This window comes from Micrasema longulum, unplaced genomic scaffold (genome assembly GCF_059751315.1).
Source record: "Micrasema longulum isolate JH-2025_06_02 unplaced genomic scaffold, ASM5975131v1 h1tg000806l, whole genome shotgun sequence".
Lineage (NCBI taxonomy): Eukaryota > Metazoa > Arthropoda > Insecta > Trichoptera > Brachycentridae > Micrasema > Micrasema longulum.
Genome location: NW_028277998.1, coordinates 525,097 through 546,557, shown reverse-complemented (window position 1 = coordinate 546,557; position 21,461 = coordinate 525,097). Strand labels below are relative to the sequence as shown.

The 21,461-nt window shown below is 30.0% G+C and overlaps 1 protein-coding gene across 1 annotated transcript in view; it reads right to left on the bottom strand.

The window, feature by feature from the left end:
- Positions 1 to 6,123: 6,123 nt before the first annotated feature.
- LOC148278942 (lachesin-like) overlaps positions 6,124 to 21,461 on the bottom strand; it is a 90,828-nt gene continuing 75,490 nt past the window's right edge. The window contains exons 8-9 of the mRNA XM_088230681.1: positions 8,430 to 8,543; positions 6,124 to 6,336 (exon numbers count right to left, since the gene is read on the bottom strand). Coding sequence (XP_088086807.1) covers positions 6,251 to 6,336; positions 8,430 to 8,543 — 200 coding nt within the window. The 3' untranslated portion in view covers positions 6,124 to 6,250. The remainder of the gene's footprint in view (positions 6,337 to 8,429; positions 8,544 to 21,461) is intronic.

The window sequence follows — 21,461 nt, the reverse complement described above, 5'->3', positions numbered from 1 at the left end:
CTGCATAAAACGAAAATAATTTATCGAAGTTAGTAAGCATTTAAGTACTAAAGTGCCAACATTAATAGATCCAGAATTAAGACTGAATTTAGTAACAATTATCAATTTTATTCCAAAATTTAATTAAAATTACAAAAGACCGTAAAAATTTAAAGACATCTCTGAATAAGCATTAAAATAAGTATAATTGAAATACAAATTAATTTTTGTTTCATAAATTTTTTTTTTTGTTTTAATTAAATAATTACATAATTTGGATAAAAATTTAAATCATTATACTTAAATTTTATATTTTACCTATTTATAAACATTCTTCAGATCTAACATTCATATAGGTTATGCGGTCATATACATACATTATATTATATTTGATTAAATACACCTCGAGCAATTTTATGATTGTTTAGTCTACAGTAACACATAAGTAATTGTTCTTTGCAGTACGTATATTATCTTAACTTTAAATATGAGTAATATTTACAAGACAGAAATATAACACATAAAATAACGTGAAAAAATCAGAACAATACAAAACTACTGAAAAGCTATTATTTAGTTCGTTAAATGTTTGTGGACCAATTCTGGAATTAAATAAGAGTTTCAGGTAAAGAAAGTGATCGCTTTACACACGTAATACTCACTAACAAGTTGGCTAAGAACTGAATCAAATCCTCACCGGTTACCGTGGTTTTATGAGATATCTTAACCGCTTTAAGCTCTCAGACATCAAAAGCTGTTCATGTGATGATGAGACATCAAGTTGTCTCTCATTTGTTGATGCACTGTCCCCTTTTCAGCTTAGAGCGCATGCAGCTGGAGGCGCGACATAAAAGTCTGAATAAGGACCCGGAAGATATCGCAACTGAAATAACTTATGGAAGTGACAAGTCTTAATGGCTCTATTCAAAATAGTAAAGGTAATTGTCGAATTAAATAAAAATAGGACACAGAATGCTGAACACTGTCAAAGTGGAACGAAAGGCTTGTTAAAGTCTGTAATAGAACGGCTTCTCTTGAATGAGTTGTTTGTGGTTTCCTCTTCAATAAGCAAATGCGGAGAAGTTCCTTAACCAGACCACTACCGACAATACCTCAAGATCATTGCACAATAGTTAGAGCAGTTAGAAATAACATACCTATTGCAATAAATATAAGCCATGTACATAATAAGCTAGGCAAAAAATACGAGTAAGCAACAAATATGTATATTTATATATATAATTCCTCTGTACGTGTGATGTCACTGAACGGCTAAACCGATTTACGTGCGGTTTTCAGAGACATATAGATCTTTGCGCTGTGCGTGTTTGTAGATTAAAATCTTCAATCTTATGTGTAAAAAATAAGTAAATAGCATTTAGGTTTTATTCATCGATCTACCAGGGTTACATTTGAAAAGAATGCATCTACAAAAAAATGGAAGTATGCTGTTTTTTTGTATTTAAAAAAAGGTTATTTTTAAATGTTTACAAACAACATTTGTTTTTTGTAGATCTCAATCAGATTCTTTCCTTAAATTTCTTACAATTTCTACCCATTTATTTCTTTTTACTGGATTTTTGGTAAAACTAAAATAATATTTCATTTAATACATTCTTAAAAATCATATTCATACACAAGTACGCCCCTCTGTTGGTGAAAAGACCGGAGTTTGACGTTTGTAAAAAGAATGCCTCGAATGAATGTAACCATAAACAAGTTCCTAGGTACCTACTTAAATTAAATATTTGAATATTAACAATTTTTAGTTTGGAATTTAATCACAAAGAAGTACCTAGATACCGACTTATCAGTGAAAAGTCTTTTTCTAACGTAATAAATAGCAGGCAAGCCAACGTTCGGGCAGATCAACGTCTGTCGGGTCCGCTAGTATAAATATATATTCACCATTTTCCATTGTTTGACGCTTTCTCACGGGCGACATCTGTTGACTTTGCCTAAATTTCCACATTTCCTAATAATTCCTCCACCTCAAACTTATTTTATTTTATTAGAATAAATGCGTAACACAAAAAATAAAGTTTTTTTTTATTTTAGAATAATATTTCTTTCGTCTTTGTTGAGATATCGATCTCTTTATTGAAAGTGCACTACGTTCTGGGTTTAATAGGCAAGATTTCAATTAAAACAGTTGAATTTTTAAATTTTTTTTCCAAATAAAATAAAAATTGAGTTCTTTTGATTTACTCATATATTCAAATTTTCTGACCATTTTCTAAAAGTCGTATATAACGTGCGATGGAAAAATGGAAATCAAGTTGTGATCTGTCGGATTCAAACCTCCGACCTAGCGCCCTTGAGGTGATTTTCACAAAAATGGCGCTATATAAATTATCCAAACATTATTATTATTATTTGGCCCGTGAGTCCACAATATTACCACGGAACTCATTCAACTCGGTTCGAAATAAAATAAAAAATAATGGTTCGAAAATAACCGCAAAAAAATATTAAAAAGCTCTTTTTTTAAAAAAAATTATCATTACCTTCCGATGCAGCAAGATTCGCTCTCCTCTCCCACACATTTTCTCTTTTTTGTGTTACGGTTGTTAAATACTCTCTCTAAAAATTCAGGATATTTTTTGTTAATTGACGTGTTGAATACTTAAGATTAAATTAAATTTATATTTTTTGTCACACAGATTCTAACGACATGTAATGAAAATCTACCGAAGAGTTTAAAAGAGCACTTGAGGCCCTCAGTATTAAAGATCGCCAAACGCTGAAAATAGTATCAAAAGCGGCCAACTGCATGTTTAATACTTTTAAACTCCACTCTCCACTTATACGTTTTGCTAGTGAATATAATTTGAACTTTCCCCTTATTGATCCATTTGATTGTAAAAAAATAACATTTAAAATGCGCGTCTTAAAACATTCTTTTTTGTCTTATACTTAGTTTCAATAATAAAGTTTTATTTTATTTTATTAAATTTTATCTCTATTTCTTAATATTTTATATATATTTATATTTTCGATACCTGACACCCTCTTTCCAATATAACACCCACACACCCACCCTCTCACTCACTTACACTCACACAAACACACTAGTATGTATTGTACGTGTATTTAATGTATTTCTGTGGATATCTGTCATTGGTTTTATTCTCTGTATATGTTATTTGTTATATTTGTATTACATGTATTACTGTTGATATCCCCAATAAATAAAATTAAAAATTAAATTAAAAAATAGCGTTTCTTGTTATGTAAACCTTTAGGTTTATTATTCAAAGTCTTAATGATACCAAATATTATCAAATAAAGAATGTTTCTTGCTAATATTTCAATTAAAAAGTGCTATTACAGATTTTCGAAATTTTCTCGAAAATATGTATGGAATCGTTTGGCTATCTTTGAGACTGAGGGCCTCACGTAGTTTATAACTATGCCTCGTAGTTGGGAGTATTTACAACACAGTTATTAGATTTGTTGTTAAGAGGATACGTGGTGCCAAACAATTTTGAAAAAATGGTAGTTGAAAAGAAACTAATTACAACAGGGATGGAGAATACCCTTCAGAAGGAAATATGATATTCTAGGCATTTACAAGGTTTACGACCTGGAATTGAATGACTGTCATAACAAACATCTGTACAAACTCAAATATTGTATTTGAACATTGTTTTCTTGTCACTGTCTTGAAGATGCCTCTCCAACTGCACCTCGAACTAATTATGCCAAAATGAAATCGACGTTTTGTTGTCCTGTTTTTGCACCCCAAAACTGAAACGCTTTTGTTTTTTTTGAGAAAGAGTGTAAAAACTAATTTTTCTGTGTTAGCAATTTTTCTTATTTCTAAATTATTAATCATATTTGTATACCATACGTCCGAAGATGACAGATAAAACTGGGCCCGTTTATGGGTTTTTGGTGGTCTTAGCTCCGATATATATATATAGTTGGATAATTTATATAGAGCAATTTTTGTGAAAATCACCTCAAGGGCGATGGAAACAATTTAGCAAAAAAGCAAAACAATGCAGATACGTCAATAGTAGATATCTATAGTATGTAAAAAAATCACTACTCTTAGACCATAACCCAAAGAGAAAATTTAGGAATATGTTTGTTTGAAGCAAAGTCAAGCCGCGTATTCTCTTAAGATTGGAGCTCATTTTTTAAACGAACTTATAAAAATGTAAAGTAAAAAAATTTCCAATTTTTCTTTATCTGTAGATGCAAGGAATAGGTATTGCAGACGTTTATTAAAACGCCCGAGCGGGCTTTTACATTTTGAAAAATACACTCGTTCATGTGCTTATGAGCAGGTTTGAACTCCAAACTGCAAAATTAACAAACAAAAATATGAATGAAAATAAAATTATATGAATATAACGATAAATATAATAACGGGAAAATAAAATGGCTTAATGACCCAAAAAATTATTCTACCATTAATAAAAGTCTTTCCTTAAATTTTAATATTGAACAGCAAAAAATATCAATATAAAATGAATGTTACAGTTGAAAATAATTTTCTCATTTGGTTTATTTATTTAAAGTTTCCATGTTCATTACAGCAGATTACAGCCAATTACAATGTTTATACGAGTATAATAAAATAAAATAAATACGATAAAAAAAACATGTTATCCATAAAAACAAGAAAAAACAGAAAACTAAATCACCAATACACATTACGATACATAGTTAGAGAGTAATAGTCTAAAAAAACTGATGATCCCAGCATGGAAAATATACACCTCTTTTGGTAAAAAGAAAATATGAGATTTGAAGATTGGTGCAGGTGTAAATTTCATAAAAAAATGCGGCAAAACAAGATGATTGAATATCAAATAATTGATAATAACGAACTTCATAAAAAAAAATCTATAATGGGGTCTAATAATTTAGCGGTGTTTAAAAACATTGCAAAAGTCGAGGCGGTAATTTCTACGCTATAGATTAAGCACAGATTATTTTCAATAGATTTTATCATTAGGTACTTGCCTGGATAGTAACCCAGGATATCATGTTTGCCGCTATAAGTGCTAACCACTGCAACTTTTCAAAAAAGTTAAGTTTAATTTATATGCAGTCTCACCTTAAAAATATGGTATTTATGACGATTTATTTACAAGAGATACTGGTTTCTAAAGATAAAAATTATAATAGTTTGATGTAGTGAAAGAAAAACAAAGGTTCTTTCAATAGTTTTCGATAAATTTAAGTGTGTTAACTGTGATAATGAAATAGTAACACACCGATAAAAACCCGCATTTATTATTTTTAATATGTTAGTAATTTTGGCATTTGAAAACATAGTTTTTAAATAAAATAATGAACGCAGCCTCAGTATAAAGTAGAAATATGTTTGAATGTAGGGATAATCCTTCGTTTTTTAAAAATTTTAAAATAATTGAACATTTGTTTTGTAGACTGACCGCTGTATTCATTAATTTAATATTTTGATTGTTTTCATAAGTAAACATTTGTTTTTAATGATATAGATGCATTAAATTGTTTAAAATAAATAAAAAATTGATATATTCTTTTTATTTATTTAAAGCCACATTACTTGGCGCTTACTTCAATATCTACACTATAGCCCGTTGCAAAAATAAGTGAGTGTCTTTAGGGCAAATATATTACAGGAATAAAATACTTCAATAAATATTCATGGTATTTTTTCACCCGTAACCAGCGTATATTTGCAAGGGGCAATAAATGACAATAATAATATTATACCTATGCAAAGTCATTCCATTATTTTAACAATAATAATTAAAAATATGATAAAGTTTATTTTGAATATGATAGGACATACTTCTTGATATTAAATTACTATAAATCTACACAAACGTTAGATGGTTAATTCAATGACTTATATTTGCGTGCAATTGTGCGTTGAAAATAAAAATAATTCAAGTTCTTACTGGGTTTCAAGAAATAAATATTTCAATTGAATAAAATATAAGTTAATTCACCCTGTGTGACTTAAATATATAGTTTACATTTAAGTATATTCGTACAGTTATATATAAGTTATTTGATTAAAGTTTTACCTTAACTATAACATTTTTAACAACATTTTAAATGTCAGAAATAAAAAAAAAGTTTTGAAAAAACTGCACAGCCAGTCAGTTAAATTAAAATGAAAATCAAATTTAGCTGTGAAAAAATCAAAAATGAATATTTCGTTTATATTTCGCAATATCGCAAAAAAAACATTTTAAAATTATTTGGTAAAGTAAATACAAATAGTCAAATATTTTAATCATTTTTGAGTTCATTTAATATTTTTTTATAACTGAGTAAACTTTGTTAGGAGGCCAATCAGTGTTGCTAAAAATATTTCCAGCGTTGTGGTTTTTTTGAGATATCCTGAACCTGTAATAAAGAAAAACACATGTGGATATTGTATTTAATTACAATACCTGAAAAATTAAAATTACATCTATAAAAAGTTTGTATCAAAAGAATACCACTTTGAAGGCTATAAAAAATATGACAAAAAATATTTAACATTTAGGTAAATCAAAATAAGATTTTCTTCAATGTTTAAAAAATTGATAATTTTACTGAAATCACACAAATGTATCTTTTTAAATAAATTTTCTCTCGAGTGGTCAAATTTGAGTTACGCGCTGATTGTTGTTGACGCCATATAAAAAATACACCATAAAAAAATATTTTAGTTCATAAAAACAAAAATAAACTTATTTTACTACCAATTTAGTTGAAGGAATCAAGCACATCTTCTTCAATGACTCTCTTTTTTGAGTATTTTTTAAAGGTGTGATCGGTTAAATTTCTTATGTCCATCGTATCATTTGTAAATACATTATATAATCTAATAGCAAAGAAGAGTGCATATTAGTTGATTTAGCTTATTTTATTTTTTTATGTATTTCTCAATTCAATTCAACATTTATCTGGACAAATTACCATATAAAACTTTTGTTGATGTTGTAGTGTGGACTGCATGTTTTTTGCTAAAATAAAATAGAATAATCGATTTGTTTCGAATTCTTGACGTTTTATTATAACTTTAAAAAAAAATACTGAAATGCTTTACTGGTATAATTATAAATAAATATAAAATGGTGGCCAACTTAACCAAGGCCAATAATTGTTTAAAATCAAAGAACTTTAAACTAATACGATAATTTGCGGAAACTGGCCGTGAACGGCTTTGCACGTCCTTTTATGACTGCTGAAATTACTCCAAGCATAAACGCAAATTAAGTGTGCTCAACACAAGAAAAAAAAGTAATAAAGGTAATGTACCAGTACCTATGTGTTGACTTATTTTATTTAATTTATTTTATTTTATTTACTATAACTACTATTTTATATTACTACTTTTATGACTTTTTGTTATTATTGTTATTTAACTATTTATTTATATTAAAGTATATGGCTGGGAGCTGAGACAGCCCCAATGAGCCTTGAACCTTACTCTGGGTTGCCTTAGGTTGTGGGCCAGGAAACTGAGTGTAACGCTCTGGCAAAAAGTACCAGGTCAGCATCATGCGAAGGAACTTATAAAATGAAACTCGCAAAGCTTGCTTTTGATCTGGTAAAGCTCAGCCGAAATCAAGTGAGGGTTATCACTAAAGCCCCCACAAGGCTCTGCAGATTAAACAAACACCTTACTAGAAAGAACTTTTCCGAAACTTCTAGATGTAGATTCTGCAACGCAGATGAGGAAACACCTATGCACAATCTATGTGAATGTGATGCTCTACATCATAAAAGGAGCCTCATCCTCTGAGAGCCGCCGATTAAACCTTAGGATGTTAAAGAGCTCGCTCCCTACCAGCCCAATACTTTAGGGATCTGGGCTTGGAGGGAGAGATTAAGCAAAATGTAAAATTTCGCCTTCCACACAGTAGCCAGGCTTTTTATAAACCTGGGCTTAGAAGGCGAGAACTTTTCACGGGAATCCATCAAAAAAGATCTGCACAGGTCGCAGTGACGTCACAAGCTCGCATAGGAGAATAAGAATAATATTTATAATCGTATGTGTATTTACGAGTATTTATTAAACTTTTTGTACATAATATCTGTACCTCAGAAGCAGACGGATGGAAGTCTAATATTGAAAGAACCAATATATTGAGATAATAAAAATACAAATGCACGTTCTGAATTATTAGAAATCACTTACAGAAAGTAGATTCTTTAGGCTGTTGCTGAAAATTTTGACGTTTGGATTTGCGTTTGTCTGCCACTGGGGGACAGATATTATTTGTACATTGGCGGTTTTATCGCCAAATGTAGTTGAAAATCTTCATGTACGCAAATGTTTTGGCTTTATTATGTACTTTATATATCTTTTATTTATTAAGCCTAGTAAAATTCACAAATAAAAAATTTGAAACTAAAACAAATAATCGTAACAAATGTTACATAAATTGTAAGGCCAGATCTTTTCCTCTAGTTATTTGACACAATATAAAATAGTTAACATTTCTTACCACTTGTATTCCTTGACCCAGTTGCCCAATCTGATTTGCCACCTGTTTTTGTGCCGTCATTAGATTTTTGCTCAGATTTGCCAATTTCATTCAGGTTCGACTGGTATTTGGATCCTGTCAAATAAAAATACACTTTAATCAAAAACAATTTGAAAGAGATTTTTTACATTGTTTCAAAGAAACATCTTTACTCCAGAATTTAAACGTTTTATTTATTTATTTATACTTTTACAATGTTTGTATTCTTTTTTCTACAGAATAATGTTCCCTCATTGGGGTGCCTCGTGCCAAAGGAAACATTTTACAAAAAGTAAAACTTGCCTTAAATGAGTTATTTTACAAAGTTAAAATAATAATAAAACAAAAACGTAATTAATCTAAATAACCATTTGGTAATTAACCATAATTTTATCATTATCATAATAAGCAATATAAACTTAAATAATCATAAAAACATAACCAATTTATATAGCCCTATAGAGCAAATTTCATAAACAGTACACAAATTTTTACCTATTTGGCTTGATCCACTCATCGATCCGTGTGCAACCCACCTCCACTATCCATTTCTTAATAGCAATTTTATATTGTGAGTACTTACTTATTGTCTTTATGGATAATGGAAGTAAATTGTACACTTTAACCGAGTAGTAAGCCAATCCTCTTTGACCGCAATTTGATTAATTTTTAATTGTTTTTGGAGCATCAGGGTGGAGTATCCAGTAACTATTGTATTTGTGGAAGGAGTTATGGAATTTAGAGAACAATGTTTGTGTGCGTGCAGTAACAGAGCTTTTCCATAAGGTTGTTTTACAGATGTTACATTAAGATTTAAGAATATACGGAGGGAGCTAGTTCTGATTGGGACTCTTAGGATAATTTTTATAAAAGCTTTTTGTGCAATTATTATATATTTAATCAATGTGTCAGTTGCATTTTAACAGCACAAAATTAACAAAAAAAAAACATTTAAATTAACATTTTTATTTTAACGCTGTTTATTTATTTCGCTGTTTTTACACTGCACAGTTCATTGTTTCAGCTCCCAACTAGCTAGGAATATTTTCCTTTATTTAGGCGGGACCTTTCTTGTAAGTTTTTTTTATCAATTGATGCTAAAATAAAATACTTTAATCAGTGCATGGAAGGGTTGCTTGTTGTGCAAGAACTATAATGAAGGTGTATAGAGGGTTTTGCATTTTAAGCTAATGTATATCATAATCACTTTTTAGCATAAACACTTGCTCAGCGTTTATTTTGTAAATTTATTGATAATTTTAAGTTGCTGTAATTTCACTCGCCTATGCACTTTGTAGCTGCAAGACGATTAGTAATCTAGCTTGAATAGGTAAATGTTATCAACTATCATTTATCTAAATTTAGTAAATGGGGTGTAGAATACCAAGCGTCGCGCATCGTTGCGCTCAGTAGCTGCAAGACTTCTATTTTTATAAATTTGATTTTTATGGGATTTTTTTAAATATCACTAAAACTCTAAACTTCGTTGTCAAACAAAAAATCAATTATATGTAAATAGGTGCCTATATTTTATTATTTTATTATTTTATTATTTTTTCACGCACATAAGGCTTTTACATACATGAAAATTTTACAAAATATAAGTATATAAACAACATTAAATTTAAAAAATACAATATAAAGCAACAAAAGATAGAACGGTGTTAAGAAGTAAAGTTGGTATAAAAAAAGAAGATGAGTATATAAACAGCATAGATTTAAAAAAAAAAAAAAAAAAAACACAATATAAAGAAATAAAATAAAGGAACAAAATAAAGGAACAGTGTTAAGAAGTATAGTTGGTATAAAAATAAAAAGATGAGTGTATTAACAACATAAATTATTTAAAAAAATACAATATACTGTAATAAAATATAGAACTGTGTTTTAAAGTTAAGTTGGTTTTAAAAAAATTAAAGCAATATATATATATTTCTATTTTTTTAATAAGCTAAAGAAATACAATTAAAGGTTTAAAGCAGCTAGGTACATAATGTTATAAAATACAATATGAACAGAATATTAAGTTCTATTTGATAAGGAACATATACATTGATATTTAAAATTTACAAGACTCACGCTAAAGACATCGATGTTGTTAGCATATTGGTTCGCGAGTACATGCATCCGCATTACTGGCGAATTCGCGCTGTAATTGGTCGATGATGGACCGCAGTAGAACAAAGTATTACATCGGGTAACTCGACCAGGCACTCGCACATTAATCAAATTGATAAGTTCACAACAATCGAACATCGACATTATTATTTTAAACAAAAAAAGCAAGTCATTTAATTTTCGTCTGTTTTCTAATGTTTGGATGTTTAAATAATCATTTAAGTATGAGTAATTTATGTATTCAATCGGTATACTTAATTTAAAATTGATAAAACGCAAAAATTTATGCTGAACTCTTTCGATGTCCTTAACATGAACCCTGTAATGCGGTGACCATATAACTGAGTTATACTCGAGTTGACTTCGCACTAGGGCAATATACAATGTTTTCATTATGTTTATAGACTCAAAATCCCGTATCGTTCGCAGCAAAAATCCCAAGGTTCTCATGCTCTTATTTGTAATGTTTTGTATATGTTTAATAAAACTCAGTTTTTCGTCAAAAAGAATACCTAAGTCTGTCATCTCTGTAACTTTTTCTAAAGGTGAAGAATTTATTTTATACGTGAAAACGATGGGATTTCTGTTGCGGCAGAATGTCATAATTTTGCATTTTTGAATATTAAGAAATAAATTATTTTTTTTACACCAATTATACAAATTATTAATATTTGATTGCAGAGTTTCACAATGATTAATGTCCGATATTTTTTTAAATATTTTAATATCGTCCGCAAAAAGCAAAACTTCGACATCATGGAAACAGGATGTAATGTCATTTACGAACATTAGAAAAAGAACAGGCCCTAGGTGACTGCCTTGTGGAAGACCACTAGAGGCAGAAAAACAGTCTGATTTTACATTTTTGATTTTTACATATAGATACCTGTCAGATAGATAGGCTCGAAACCAATCAAGGATAGCTCCACGAAAACCCAAACCATACAGCTTACTTAGTAATATTTTGTGAGAGACTTTGTCAAAAGCCTTAGTAAAATCGGTGTATATACTATCAACTTGATTTTTATCATTAAAGGCTTCCGATATGTAATTATGGTAAAGCATTAGGTTTGTGGCAGTTGACCGCGCCTTTATAAAACCGTGTTGTTTAGTGTCTATTATATTTGAGACATCATGTTGAATTTGGTCAAGTATGAGTGACTCAAAAAGTTTGGGTATGACTGATTGGATGCATATTGGACGGTAGTTTTTAATATCTGAGTCGTCCCCCTTTTTAAAAATTGGAGTTATATAGCTAAATTTCCATTTGGAGGGAAAACATCCCATTGACAATAGTTTATTGAAAAACGTGGTGAGAGGTTCAGCTATAACTGAGGCACATTTTTTGAGAAAAATAGGCGGAACATTATCAGGACCTGCTGATTTATTTTCATCTAAAGAGAGTAGTCTCTTCTTACAAGACAACATATTAATTTGACAGTTTGAAAGCGTAATTGTTTTATCAAAAGTAAAGGTTGGAATCTTATCATCTGGAATAGGTTCATCATACACTTCCTTAAAGAAATTTGCAAAAAGGTTTACAATATTTTCAGTGCCATTCACTAATTTTCCATCTAGATGCATAGCACTTGGATATTCGAAATGAGAATTGTTTAATTTTTTTATGTAGTTCCAAAGATTGTTTGAGTTTAACGCCGAATTTTCCATACTTTTTACATACGATTTAAAGCATATCTTGGAAAGCGTTTTACATTCGTTTCTTGTTTTGGAAAATTCCTGATAATCATGAATACTCCGACTTTGCTTAAATTTTTTGTGTAGTACTTTTTTTGAATTTAGTAAAATTTTAAGTTCAGCGGTAAACCACTTTGGATAGTTTATTTTAAGTTGATACTTGGGGACAAATTTATCTATAGAATTAAAAATTATGTCATACATATGGCAAATAGATATTTATGTATTATCATTATTTAAAAAAGTCCAGTCAGTTTTAGAAAGTTGATTAATAATTGAATCAAAATCAGCCTTTTTGTAATTTAAAGAAATATCAGTGTGTTTTGAACAGGTTTCGTGTAAATATAATGTTAATTCAAGAGGAGGGTGGTAATCATCAATTGGCAAGATCGGATCAACGCTCTTTTCAACATTAAGGTTAGCATAATTTGACAAAACTAAATCTAGCAACTTATTTTTCACGTTATAAATAAAATTATGTTGATAAAAATTTAAAAAGTTAATCATGTCCAGTATTGGTCGCGCCCGATCGTTCTCACTTTCACTATGAATATAGCCACTCTCACTATTTCCCCACGACAAGTTGGGAAGGTTGTAGTCACCAAATATAATTAGTTTGTTGTTAGGGTATTTTGAACACAAAAACTCGATGTCTTCACAATGCTTCTGATAATTTTCTGAATCTGTAAGTGGTGGAAAATAGACACATCCAATTATGAATTTTTCAAAAGCTGTGCTCACTTGAACGAATATTTGTTCTGAGATGAGATTATTATTTTTAAGGTGTTTTGATGAATATTTCTTATTAATCGCCAGCAATACTCCCCCACCTCTTGATTTAGTACTTGTAGAAGGTGAGCGATCACACCTATAAATTTTATGGTTAGGGAAACCTAGTTCTGAAGATTTAATACTTGGATCCAACCATGTTTCGGTGAGTACAAACATATCGTAATGAAGTGTTGGTAAAATTAGTCTTAGATCATTTAATTTTGTACGAACGCCCCGGATATTTTGATAATAAAAGTGTAGTGGTACCCTTCTTAGTTTTTTGGTAGAGTTTGAGTTATTCTCGGAGTCGAGTTTATGTATTTGATTGTGATATTTTCTTCGCCGTTTATCTTGCGTAATTCCAATTCCTCTCGCAATTCTTGCAATTCTTTCTGTTGAAGAGGGCTCAAGTCTGAGTAGATTCTTATATTATTTTTTAATAATCTGCGCTTGCTTAATATACTCCTGGATAGTGAAGGATTCGATAGTTCTATTTTAATTGGTCTGGGTACTCCATCCCTGGGTTTCCCAAGCCGATATATTTTATTAATATTATTTGTTACCGAAGCATCTAAATCCAGGAGAATTGATTCAATGGCATTTTCATCTTCTGTAAGTCGTATAAGTTGAGTTGGTGCAGTACTTTCTGGTAAGTTACGAATAATTAAATTACTTGATCTCACGTTCCTCTCTGTCACTTCAGCTATCGCCTCACAGATGCTCGTGCTATCAGATTTAGGAGTGGCAGATGCCATTGCTTTATACGCACTAAGTTCACCTTCAAGGCAAGCATTCTTAGCTGCCATTTCTGAAGACATTATGCCTATAGCACCCAATATTTCATTAGTTTTAGGAACAATTTTCGCAATTTGGTCCTTTGTAAATTTGTTTGCCGGGTCCATAAGGATTTTAGTGATTGCATTAATAGCCACCTGAGCGCTATTTATTAAATTGTTTGCTTGCATATTTTATATTTTTTGAAACTTTAATTTTGTATAAATAATAGGAGATTGTCACTTACTGGCTGGGTTCCCCTATACTGCGCAGTATATGTACTCACAGTCAATTAGCAGGTGAAGTAAATATTGTCACCTGGACTGCTGGGGACTGTAGGTAGTTGCACAGATATTTTAATTATAAAAATCTTTCTCTGAGACTAACAAAACTAGGTTATGTCACTGTAAACGGTCACTTGGTATTATTGTTTACGAGGTTTTAAAGTTTAATATTGCAAATAAAGACTTTATACTGTGTAATTAGGGATTTTAACAGGAGCTGTCAAAACACGTCTAACTAAATCGTTGTTGTTGTGTTGTATGCTATATATCACAATTGTAATATATCATAATTGGAGACGAGGAACTAGAACCCAACCGTCTATGCGCTCTGTAGCTGCAGGACGTGCTGTGATATTTATTTATCGTGCAGCGTCCTTGAGGTGATTTTCACAAAAGTGGCGCTTTATAAAATATCTAAATATATATGTTTATATGTATATTTTCATGTTTGTTTAATTGGTGTCCAGACTCAAAGAAAAATATTCCTTAAGGAATAATGTTTGAAATACTGTTTTCCAAATCGAGAATCTTCAAAGAATTTGTGTAATCTGCAAGTTTACTCTAGGAAAAAAATCCCACTACTGGGTTTGATATGTGCAAAATATAGTAGACTTATTTGTATGAAGAAATAAGCTGAAGTAACAGTTTTTCATTGCTGGCGCTGGGCGCGTCTTATTAATATTCTTATTTATATTTGGAGAAACATTCAAATGGTGGCAATGATTGATAAGAAATTGTAATTTTTTGTTTGTTTTTCTGTAAATAAAGTCGCCGCAAAACATTATTATGGATAGCCAAATATAATGGTAAACTGCGCATAATTGCTTTTGTACACGATTTGCTTCTGTTTTATACCACCCCCTTAGTATTTTACAATTTTACAGAAAATCAATAGAAAGTTAAATTTATTTAACTTTCATGTGATTCGGGCTTTTCAAAGTCTGGTATTAAAAGCGTCGGTATTTTAAAATCCTAATAATGAACTGATTTAGTGTTTAGGATTTCCCCTTTAAAACGTTGTGAGTGTTTCGTACACGTAACTGGTCCGGAGATAATGGAGAAACGTATTAACGTTACAAATTGATGCAAATAATTTGAATAGAAATCAATTTTCTGCTCGAAGGAGTAAGTTCATTTCGACGCACGATTTGATAACAGCGAGGAGCTTATTCTGCCGACTTCATACCGATCTCATCAGGGTTATTGTAATGGGTTGCTGTTTGTACTTTCAACGTCAGTAAAAAAAGACTAAAGAGAAAAGTCTACATGAGTTTCAGTTCAAATCAATTTGCGTCGTTTTTTCCGTCATGCAATTTTTAGCAGTTAAGGATTAAGCATCTTGTTAAGTTAATAAAAAATAGAAAAAATAGGTAAGACAAATAAGTATTTTGTTTATTTTGAAGCGAAAAAAAGACCAAACATGAAAATACTGTAACATCATTTTTTAAATTGTTAACATAAATCATACTATTTTTAGCAGTTGAAAATTAAGCATCTTGTTGAGTGATTTAAAAAAAATAGGTACAATAATTATGTCATTTATTTATTTTAAAGTAAAAAAAGACTAAAAGAGAAAATACTGTATGATCATTTTAAATCATTTTGCGTTGTTTTTGCCGTCATACTATTTTTAGCAGTTGAGGGTTAAGAATATTGTTGAGTAACCTTAAAAATATATTTCCAATAAATTAGTTATTTATTTATTTGCAAGTGAAGAAAGAGCAAAGAGAAAATACTGTTATGTCAATTTTTGAATTTTTTTACTTAATCAGTTTGCGTCGTGTCTACCTTATTTTTATTTTAAAGAAATAAATTCTTAAGTAATTTGCTTCGATTGCTTTTATAAGAAATGAAATAACGCGGTTTCAACATATCACAATTTTCGGAGAATGCTATATTCAAAAAACGCAAACTACTTGAAAACTATGTCTATTGCATTCATCTGCACGTTGTTCGATTGGAAAATACAAATATCATCTATATAGATATATATATAATGCAAAAATCCCTTTAAATATGAGCAAACAAAAAAAAAAATTTTTGGCCCATAAGAAGGCAAGGGCAATAATATATTTGACAGTGATAACGATGAAAGAGCATCTAATACGTTTTTTTTTTCGTTGGTTATATTTTTTTTGTTTATAATTTTGTTATATGAATTATGCATCATATATAATAAAGCTTATTAAACGTACACTTTGAAACTTAGAACTTTACAATTATTTTTTTTTTATGGTTGTAGTGAAAAACAAATAGGTCTGATTAATGTGTAATTTCTTTATTTTTAAAATGCACTTAACGCGGTTTTTATTAAACGTAGAAGGAATAATCTGATGAGTATTAGGGGAGCGGAGAGTAATATTGTACAGCAACCAATTCCGTACAACAGTTTTAAGTTTGGGAAGAAAAAAAAAAGCAAGTAATATATGTTTGTATCTGTCATACTCGTTCATTGAGTGTACTCTCGTACCCTCAGAACGGATAACATCAGTCAGTGGAGCGCTAGCGGTGTAATCAGATGTGATGTAATTTTACACTATCTGTTTAAACATTTAAATATCAGAAAATAGGCAGTAAGTACATTTTTTTTGCAAAATTAGTTAGTGAAGATATTGAATTTCATTTTCTTATATTTAGCATAATGTTATCGACAATGTAACACTTAGTTGAGTATGTTTTTGTAAATATAGGACGTTGAAGGTCAAATACGTTTAAGGTTAATTCCATACACTGTACGGTGCTAACCGCTTTGACTATTTGTATAACATCAACCTAATTTCAACGCTCTTATCATCAAAGTTTATCTCATAATTGCCAATGTGGAAAAATAACATAAAGTTAAGATAATGTAATGTGAGTTATATGCAAATAGTTTGGTAAGAACAGAATATTATGGCACAGATGAGTCACGCAGAAATCGAGCACATACTTTATGCAGTTTTGAGACCTCTGCGGATAATTATTCATGTGAATTTGGCGAATGAATGTACCCATGTAAAAATAATATTTTTTTTAGGATTAAACCTTAAATCGTGCTTTTTTGATCCCTGAAAAAATTAACAACATTTTTTGATAATTATTTTTTTATTTTTTATTTTTTATTTATTAATTACAGTAGACGATCGATGTAAGGAATTACACGCAAGTGTCAGGTTATTCTGTAATTCCGTACTTTCTACTTTTTATGAAATTCTTTCTTTTTAAGGGTTTTGTGATAGACGTATATAAATATGCCATTGTCATATAAAATTTGACTAAATAATGGGTAAATTGGTTAAGGTTGCTTTGTATTGATTAGGTTCCAAGAAAATGACGTTCAAAATTAAGTATACGGAATTACCCTCCGTTCTCCTTATTTAGGGTTTCTTATAACACAGTTTCAATTAAACACGGTTATAACTATTAAATTTATAATTAACCACGTTAAAGGAGGGTAAACTGTTTGTAATATTCCTTCTTGAACTAGTTAGTCCAAAACGTATTTACACAAAAACACGAGACCGAATGATCTCCATTTGTTTTCTTCTTCCAAGATATTTAATAAATAATATTCGTCAACAAAAAACATTCGTCCAAAATTCTGATTCTGTTTAGCACACAGAAAAAAGTACTATAATGAAAATATAATAATACTAATCTTTACTAGGCTTTCTAAGAACAAAATCAGATTTACAAAGCAAAAATAATTTTAATACAATGTGAACATGGAAAAAATATTGAAATATAATCCTAAATTTTAAAGTATAATGTGAAGTGTATATTTCCCAATAAAAGTTTTTTGTTGCATCTATCTATGTAGGTAAACCAGTAGCAAGATAGATGCAATATGTATCTGTATGGAGTGGTATCGGTAGGGTAACGCACTAGCAGGCAGCACAGTAAAAAGTGACATCAAGGCGATCCACGGTCACTCGCTCAAACATTTTTATATTCACCCGAACGACAGCGGACCACTCCGCTATCACTGCTCATTATTACTTCCATAAGTACATTAACATAAATACATATCGGTAGTAAAAAAAGGATAAATAAATAATATACTATGTTTTAAGAGCATTGTGCCTTGTTCAAGAGCCACACCGTCACTGCTCTTAAAAACCTCTGTAGTGGTTTTACATCTCTAATTGATGAAGATATTTTATCATATACTTTTATACCACTACTTTTAGTGGTAGTTATATATTTAGTTTTATTCTACTATACAACTTATAAATAAATAATTAGTATTTATAATTAGATATAAAAATAGTTTCCGTATAAAAACAAAGCATATTCATAAAAAAAACGAACCTCATTTCAATACAAGATAAAATAAAATCACCAATATAGCAGAGGGACCCCTAAACCTAGATATTGCCGATATATTTTGATTTACAAAACCAATAGGGAGGGTAGTTATATCTGAGACTCATAAAATGATAGAAAAACTGGAAATAAGAAGGAGAAAGCTTTATTTTTGATACGCCATGACACGAGAATACAAGGGATAGATGAACCACTCTGGTCTTATGACCGTCGTCTAAGTTTGAAAGTTCCATTCAACAGAATTACGCAAGTGGAATATGGAACCATGCTGTGGAAAAGGATATCAATATATTATATTTCGAAAGTTAAAATATGTAATCTTAGTTCGTATCTATTGCCAATATTCTAAAAAGGTCGGCTTCAATGTTGCTTTATTAAATTTGTGTATCTTAGTCAAATTGGATTCAGTTTTGTTTTACGAGTATTAAATTTGTAATTAAATTGGTTAATTCAACTAATTTATATATTTTTGATAAAGGTTAACATGAGAAAAATCACAAACTGCAATCAAAATATTGTTATCTCAGCTTTTCTCATAGAATTGTAAAGTTTTATATTTAAATTTAAATTTGTATTTATTTGATTTTTTATATGCTTCTCTTGTGCAATATTAAGTCCGCGGTATTATAATTTTATCCTATTGAGCAGTTAGAATATATTACGTAGTAAGAAATGGAGTTAACGCAAAATATTTGCTTGTATATAGGTATATTGCAGTCAAAATTCACCACCCAACTGAGTGGATTTGGATGTTCAAAAAATGCCGGCATTTCACTGAATGGCTAGGCCGTTTGTTGAATGAACGTGTAACAAAAGGGTTGAACGCTGCTTGGACTCTTTAATTTTAATACAACAATAATTGAATTTAAAAAAAAAAAAACTAAATAATTAATCTCAAACTAAAGTTGGCAAGTTATTTTATTACAAATTTTCAAACTTAATCCAACCTATCTTTACCTAACCCGGTGGCTTTCGGTTCGCTCGTTTTCAAAAGGCTAGCTTTCAACCAGGCAACAAAATGAACGTTGAGCTATCTTAATTCAATCAACGAACGATCTAGCCATTCAGTTAAATGTCGTCATTTAATGTATAGTCAAGCTGCCAAGTTGAGTGGCTTATTCAACTATTTGGCAGCGATATATATTTAACTCTGTGTCCAATAGAACAATAACCCTAGATGAGTATTTTTGACTCAATGGCTGCTCTCAGGTAAAAAGACAAGGAATAATTCGAAATAAACTCGAAACACAAAAGTTATTTTTAACCTTAGAAACATTGCAGAATTATGAATTCTCACAAAGTTTAAAACAGCAAACTTTTTTTTAAATAAATAAGTTTTATTTTATTTTAATACGATAATTTAGTGTGTTCTGGCATACCATAATCTGGATCATAATCCCTTGTAACCTTAAGGTTGGTCAATTGCGGCCCACTTCTGGGTCATAGTGAATTAACTAACTTTTAGTAATAAAAAAAAGTAAATGTTATTAAATAAGTTATATAATGGCAAACCACAGCTATTATTCTGAAGGATATTAATTTTTCTTTCGATTTTATCAGATAAACTAGAGTTTAATGATAAACTTTAGAGCAACTTTAGAATACGAAGGTTAAAAAAAAAGATTCACTATAACCCATGCTTTTCTATCCGTAAAGCCTCAATTAAAAAAATAATAAATTCAAAAAAATATTTTCACTCCTATTGTTTACACGAATATTTCAATTTTGGGGCCATTATCAGAAAATGAGCATCAAATTGGGGTAGTGGTGTTCGAACCTTAGACTTCTGATCCATGTATCTGCATCACTAGCCACGGGACCGCAGCCTGATTTTAGAGGCTTATTAGCAGATAGGAAAGAGAGAATAGTGGAAAGAAGTTAGAAAAAATACCAAGCAACTACTCCAAGGCGCTTGTGATCTAACAAAGGTGATTTTAAAACTGGAATATTTCATAGTGCCTGGAATGTAAAGCGTAAGACTGATCATCTTACCTCTATCTCACAAAAATGATTGAGTCACAGTTATACTGCTCTATGCACCACAAGTTGCAAAAAGCGAATGAAGATGATTTTGATATAAAATTATATGTAAATTATAATATCCAATATTATCATATTGATGATTTTACGCCTTGTAGAGTAAATTTAATGATCGATTACTCGAAGTATTTATTTAAAAAGTTCAGGGGTATTTGTGATTGGGGTGAGAAGAAAACACGGTGGGGTGACAGCAGTCAGCCCTTAATATGTCCGATATCCAACCAAAGTTTACCAATAAAAACCAATAATGTAAAGAGTGAAAGGCCACCACCACTCGAGAATTGCGACCAGCCTATCTGCACCCCTGACCGGAACGAATTCAGCAGTAAATTCTTTCGTACTGTGAATCATGCTGAAGTTTAATTAAATTAAATCAAGTTTACGATCTTAAAAATGTAAACATAAAAAAAGTTTATTTATTACTAAATAAGAAAAATATATGCACTTTGGCAGACTAATGTTTTTACTTCAGACAACCTTTTCCAGCCAACTAAAAACAGATTTCTTTTTTGTAAAATTAGACAAAATATGTACGAGTGTATGTACTTTTAAAGAATAAATAACGGGAATCACATTAATCGAAATGTTTAGGAACGAAGATTTTGTGATTAAGATATTTGCAATATATGAAGAATGTTAATCTATAATAATTATTATTTTGACAATACTAGTAAAATATTAAAATACCATATCATTAAAATAAGTGGAGGATTAAAAAAACGTTTTCATTTCAATTTAAAAAAGCAGTTTCACTACGAAAGTGAATATCAAAGTTTTATACGTGTATAAAAGATAATTGCAATCGTTTTTGCATTTTAACTTCAAAACGGCAAAAAGTGAACTCCCGTGTCTGTGAACAAATTTTATAACCAATCTTTTAGTCCAAATGTTTGTTGAAAAAGTCAAAGAAGGAATCGTATGTTAAACATACCACATTGTAAAACGAGACTCGCACAGAGATATTTTTTTAATTTTTTTTTTTTATATTCTATTTCATTGATTCCAAACTCTTTTTTTCTATGATATA